The 7215-nt window shown below is 29.6% G+C and overlaps 1 protein-coding gene across 1 annotated transcript in view; it reads left to right on the top strand.

The window, feature by feature from the left end:
- LOC148951779 (uncharacterized) overlaps window positions 1–6916 on the top strand; it is an 87602-nt gene extending 80686 nt beyond the window's left edge. The window contains exon 4 of the mRNA XM_089089062.1: window positions 6507–6916. Coding sequence (XP_088945188.1) covers window positions 6507–6764 — 258 coding nt within the window. The 3' untranslated portion in view covers window positions 6765–6916. The remainder of the gene's footprint in view (window positions 1–6506) is intronic.
- The last annotated feature ends 299 nt before the right edge of the window (window positions 6917–7215 follow it).

The raw sequence follows: 7215 nt of genomic DNA, 5'->3' as shown, positions 1-7215 counted from the left end.
AGAGTTTCGGTTACCATTGAGCCGGGTCGCTCCTTACTTACAGTTCGTTACCACGAACTGTTTGATTCAAGAAGATGGACAGCAACTAGCCTGCCTCCTTGACATCCTCTTTTCCCGAAGACATTCAATTGAAATTGTGAGATTGTCATTTTGTTACTAATTGTCCAAAAATTATATAACAGTGTTTTTGGGTAGACAAAATCCCCCAGAGCCCATGGACAATGTTTGCAAGTTATGCCCCGGGGCATATAAGGGTTTTATGGAACAGGTAGTTGTATAAACGCTGGATCGGAAGGAGCTCATTTGATGTGAAGTTGGAAGTCATATTGCCATTTTTAAGAGTCAATTTCAATTGACCCCCCAAGCCTATCACTCCCCAAAACATATCCGATTGAAATTTTAGAAGTAAAATTTTCTTCAACCTTGTAGATAGGTCCCGTAATTATGTCTGTGGGGATGTTAACCTTTCCACAGTCCTCAAAATAGGGCTGTAAGTTAGGCCATTCGTTCATTGTTTACACCTAGTATATTCTATTGAGAAAAGTATGCATGTTTGAACTTTACTTTCCAAGAAGACGATGGGTATTAAGGTAAGAATTTCAGAGAATTTTGAGAGGAGTGGTAAACTAAATCAAAACACGTTGAGCTTATCCGGATTGTCAAAAGGGTGCAACACAGGAATAACTGAGTATATTAATTTGAAAAATTCAGGAAATAATAAGGCAGATGATCAAAAAGGCAATATTTGGATGCTATCAATACTACTACAACTACCAAAACTACTACTGCTACACTACTCCGTTTACAGTATTAAGGGGAAATTTGAAGTAAGTCCAAAGACGCTATGTGTACGCACATTGTCAAAATAGCGTATCTTAAGAATTGATTCAGGTATTAAGTTTGAAGTTTCAGAGAATACTTAAAGGAGAAGATCATCTTACAAAAAGGCAATATGTGCACACTACTGCTAATACTACTGTTACCGCTACATTTACTACTTCTGCTATTACTTCTGTTGCAACTACTTGTAGGGCTGAGAGCATTAAGATTAAAACTTCAAGAGGTATATGAACATACAGGTTATCAAGGACATATGAACATACAAGGACATATCAGCAATGTCCAATGCCATAGCGATGGCTAATTGTATTAAGTTCAAACTTCAGAGACTTGATAACCAATTTGAAGCACACTATACCCACACAGGTTGTCAAGCGGACGCATCCGAAATGCATCAGGAACGCTTGATGGTTTGTATTAAGCTGGAACTTTCAGTGTATGTTGAAGGGGATGTTGAAAAAACTTAAGGTGCTATGTGCATACTGCTACTAATGCTGCTGCAACTATCGCTACTGCGTAAGCTAAGGGTATTAAAGTGAAGTTTTTAGGAATATTGAGGTGGATGTTGAACTAAATCAAAACAAAGTATGAGCACGTGGACTTCCAAAAAGGCAGCAAAGCAATATCTGAAGAGCAACTTATATTATTAATTTAGACCTTTAAGGTTAAGTTATGGGGACTTTGAACTAGCCAAAAGGCACTATATGTATGCCTTTAATGCTACCACTACAGTTACTGTAACTAATGACGCTAAGGGTATTAAGATGAAACTTATTGGGAACGTTTAGGAGTTTTAATTAAACAAAAAAACTGAATCCTTACAGGTCTTCAAAGGGTTATATAAACCATGTCATAGGCAGCACCGCTCTATAACAGCTAGACAAATCATTGAAAATTTTAAAGGAGCTAATTCAATTCAAAATTTAAGGTTCTGGTACCCTTTTAAAGATTAGAAAGATATTGAAGGTTTAGCTGCTCTTCACTCATACCCATTCATTTTCCAAACGCATCCAGTCAAAATTATGAGACAGCTGTTTTGCTCAGCATATTAGAACGATCCAGCAACTATGTCCTTAGAGAAATTAGGCATATTAACCCCCACAATATGCAATTGGCCCATTATGCTATAAAACTAAACATTGCTTTAAAAGAAATCAAACGGCGTTGTGTTTATGGTTGCCAGTAAGACACCTCTACAATAAATCGAAAACAACTGTGGGTATTAAGTTGAAACTTTTGGGGATACTACTATTACTGCTTTTGCTCTTACAATTTAAATAAATAAAAAGAGCGTAAGTGTATCCAGTTTGTCAAAAAGCATAGATAGAATCTTTTGGGTATGATATCAATTTTTCTTTTCAGGTCAACTTAAGAAGTTATAAAATTAAATTAAAAAATGCTGTTTTTGTCAGGATTAAAAATTGTTGAAACAGTTTCTCCAACATACAAATAGCAATTCATTCTATAGATTCGTATAGAAAAAAACTTAAAAGATGTAACAAATTATTTTTCCTTGAAAAGACTATATGTCAATAAAAAAACAAACAGAAATTTATTTTAAATACTTTTTCCACAAAACAAGTATTTCAAAGAAAAGTAAAGAGCTCCATTAAGCCAAGAATGAGAAGAAATAAAGTCAAATATTCTTTCAAGCGTAAAAAAGCCACAAGTAAATGTCAATAAATAAATGAAACTCAAAACGAACAGAAATTGCAATAAATAGCCGAGTCAAACTCGACACCAGCAAAAATTAACATGAATAGGGCCGTTAACCCCCATGCCTTCTCAAAACCAGAACACAATTTGCACTTTAATTAAAACAAAATACCTTTTGAACGTTTTCAGTTTTCTTACTTGAAAAAAATTCCAAACTTCTTGAAATAAATATAAGTATATGTCAATCAAACTGACAATCCACGGTATTTTTTTCACTATATAGCGCTAATTGTGTTATGGTTTTGATCTGGTCTTGAGAACAGCCTTTCTATCCACTAAATAAATCTTAAAACGAATAAAACATAAATTGAATATGCAAATCAAACTTGAAACGAACAAAAATTACTACAAACAAGAGTTTGGGTATCACCTCCTTCCGTCACTGTAAAAGCTTAAAGCCTACTGCATCATTGGCGCTTTACTGAAAATCAATTTTATCCCAAATATTTTCTTTTTTACTAAATATTGAAAAAAAACATTAAAATTATAGTAATATTTTGAACTGATGAGCTTTTAGCAATTAATATCATTACACATCAAATATGCCAATCAGGCCCCCTTCCTACTCCCAAATAAATTTTTTGGCTGAAAGGCCAAGAAGTAGAGGTCAGTGCCGCCAGTAGAGACTTTAAAGTCAAATGCGTTATTTCTTACCTCTTTTTTATCTTAATCAGCTCGCCTTCCACCCTCATTAGTTCCCCAAACAAATTTAATCAATTTTTGAGATAGCCAATTTGTTTAGAATAGTTCGTTCCGCGTGGTTGGCTTTTACATTTTTGAAGGCTTGAGCTTTGCTTTAAGTTGATAGCAACGATTTTTTTTATTCTATCTTATTCTCTTTTATTCTATTCTAAGTCTTTCCCATTTTCGCTCAGAAAATGTAAACTCGACCTTTTGAGATTTTGCTTAATTTTGATGAAGAACTGAAGTAGCTATCTTCTCGAAATATCTGTTTTCGCTGAATCCAGTAATTTCGATTGCCGTATAGAAATATTTTCGCTCTTTTTTTCTTTTTTTCTTTTTTTTTTTTTTTGATAGCAGGCCAATGCGGTTTACATAACTATTATGTGAAGATTGATTGGAAAGTCAAGATGCGATTATTGGAAGTTTCGTTAATGACAATGGAAAATTAAGGTTCCGGAAATTGAGTCTTCTGACTGACAGAGGATGATTTGTTTGATTTTGAAATTATGAAATTGATCTATAGACAATTGACAATTTTCAGAAATTAATTAAAAACTAACTTCCCGAAAAATTAATTTTTCAAAGAAAATAAAAGGTCATTTTAAACTTAAGCTCAGCAGATACAAATACCTGTTAAAATTAAAACTCAACATGACCACAAATTATTATTAAAGAATAAATGAAACCCAAAACGAACAGAAATTAAATAAACAATCATAGCAAAAAACATACAACAAGTAATGATATAAATTAATAAATAGATCTTAAATCGACTAATGCTTAGATTGAATATGAAGATCAAGCTTAAAACCAAAAAAAATATTTTCCTATTAATGTATAAATGAAACCTAAAACGAAAAAATAAATAAACAATCAATGCAAACAAACATACAATGGATATTAATGTAAAACTAAATAAATCTTAAAACGAGTAAAACTTAAATTGAATATGCAAATCAAGCTTGAAACGAACAAAAATTACTACAGGTCCTTTCGTCACTGTAAAAACCTAAAACCTACTGCGTCATTGGCGCTTTACTGAAAACTAATTTTATCAAAAATATTTTCTTTTTTACTAAATATTGAAAACAAACATTAAAATTATGGTAATATTTTGAACTGATGAGCTTTCAGCAATTAATATCATTACTCATCAAATATTCAGTTTAATTTATTAGCTCTTTTTAAAGTTGTCCAAGATGAATATAGTTTCACTACAAACAAGTGTTTGGATACTGCCTCCTTCCTTGACTGTAAACTAATTAAAAAAAACTTTTTCCACAAAATAAGTTTTTCAAAGAAAAGTAAAGAGCTCCATTAAACAAAAAATGAGCAAAAAAATAATCTACCAAGCGTGAAACTACCACAAATCAGCATCGATAAATAAATGAAACCCAAAACGAACAGAAATTACAATAAATAACCGAGTCAAACTCCAAACGAGCAGAAAATAACATAAGTTGGGCGCAAACCCCTATGCCATCCCAAGGCCAGAACAAAATTTGCACTTTACTGAAAAAATATAAATGTTTTTACTTTTATAACTTTAATAAATCAAAAAAATTAACATTTTGATTACTAAATATCAGCTCAGTATTTGTATATTAAACTGACAATGCACATTCATTTGTATTTTTTCAGTAAAGTGCAAATTTTGTTCTGGCCTTGGGAAGGCAGAGGGGTTTTGCGCCCAACTTATGTTAATTTCTGCTCGTTTTGAGTTTGACTTGGTTATATATATATATATATATATATATATATATATATATATATATATATATATATATATATATATATATATATATTGGAACAAAAAATTGGAAAAATTGGAAATTTTGTTCCAATATATACATATATATATATATATATATATATATATATATATATATATATATATATATATATATATATATATATATATATATATATATATATATATATATATATATATATATATATATATATATATATATATATTGGAACAAAATATCCAATATATACAATATATTATTACAATATATATATATATATATATATATATATATATATATATATATATATATATATATATATATATATATATATAATATATCTGTTGTAATGAATAGTTATGAATTTTAAACCCTATGCCTTCCCAAGGCCAGAACATAATTTGCACTTTACTGAAAAAAATACAATTGAATGTGCATTATCAGTTTAATACAGGTAATTGGATAGATGAGTAAGGTTAAAACCTTGTTCAATTGCACATTTATCTCAATTGCTGGATTAGGATGACAGTCCTTTTCTTCTTCTTCTCTCTCTTTCCTTTTTTTTATTTTTTAGCCAAGTAATTACCTCTAAAACATTATACTGTACATATACTGAAATTTGGTAATCAAAATGTTAATATTATTTGATTTATTAAACTTATGAAAGTAAAAGCATTTATATTTTTCCAGTAAAGTGCAAATTATGTTCTGGCCTTGGGAAGGTGTAGGGGTTTTGAGCTCTACCCATGTTAATTTCTGCTCGTTTTGAGTTTGACTCGGTTATTTATTGTAATTTCTGTTCATTTTCGGTTTCATTTATTTATCGATGCTAAATTTGTGATAGTTTCACGTTTGGTAGATTATTTGATTTTATTTTACCTCTTTTTTGGTTTAATAGAACTCTTTAATTTTCTTCGAAAAACTTATTTTGTGGAAAAAGATTTTTTAATTAACTACGAATATAGGCAAAAATATGGGCTTTACACAGCTTGATGTTTTTAGTAGTTTTCCTAAACTTTCCGACTTTTATTTATTTATACATTTGTATTGTAGATTAATTTGATTGTTTTGTTATGTAAGATCCAATTTGTTTTGTGTTTCTCATTTTTATTTATGCTCACAGATTCTCAGGAAAAATACTCTTTATTCAAATACGTTACTTTATAAAAATACATTTTATTTTGTTTTAAACCATTTTTTAGTTTTCTCCTATAGTTTATTTTTAATTTATAGTTTACCTCTATAGTTTGTAAAGCTTTTAGTTTGCCTTCATTTTTAATTTTGTACCATAGAGAGTTCTAACAATCTATTTTATTTTTTTTTGGTGACATTTTTCTTCGATAATTATTAATAATTATTAATATTTATTAATATTTATTAATATAAAATTATTAATATTTATTAATAAATTATTAATATATTTATTTATTAATTAATAATTATTAAAATAGTCATTCAAAAATAGTCATTAAATTATCACATGCAGCAGCACTTATATATATTCATTTTTTCCAGATTACAGCGACACAAATGGCAGGAGTAACAGTGACAAATATACTTCCATGCTTTCCTCCTACCGGAATGAGCAGACCTTTGTGCAACCCCCCTGTTGTAGAACTTGACCCTTGTCAAGTAAATCCAAACGGCATAGAATGTGAATGCAAGTTAGCAAATTTACAAGCAGAAATATGTGATGCAGTCATCACTTGCCCAAATACATTTAATGAACTTTATTGCAAATGTGAACCTTTATTGTCACCGAACTGTCCTTAACATAACTAAATCCAAACCTTGTGTTAACCTATGAGACTTTGGGATTGCAATTTATATTGTAGGCTACATATAATCGTAATATTGTGTATACAAAAGTTATGTGGAAATTTTTAGATTAGATTTCATTTTAAATATACAATCTTGGTTTTTGGAGTAAATCGTTTTATTTTTATCCAAAGTTTGTAGCGTGTAATTTCATTCCAAGTTCAGTTGATGTACTGCAGTAAGAGTTGAGTAGAGTCAATTGTACCTTATGTGGTTTTTACCTTATTGGATTGATTTATATTTTTAGTTTTAACCTTCTGATCCAATTTCGAAATAATTGATTCTGAATTATAAATTAATTTTAATAAGGCTCAAATTGGAATAAAAAGGGTTATGCAGCAGTCGCAGTTTACAATTAAGTTATATTACACAATATATTACGCTCTGAACAAAAATTAAATAAAAA

This window comes from Artemia sp. Qi Xiang Cuo, chromosome 5 (assembly GCF_049724085.1).
Source record: "Artemia sp. Qi Xiang Cuo chromosome 5, ASM4972408v1, whole genome shotgun sequence".
Taxonomy (NCBI): Eukaryota; Metazoa; Arthropoda; class Branchiopoda; order Anostraca; family Artemiidae; genus Artemia; species Artemia sp. Qi Xiang Cuo.
The sequence above is the reverse complement of the archived record's forward strand: the minus strand, read 5'-3'. Positions and strand labels throughout refer to the sequence as shown.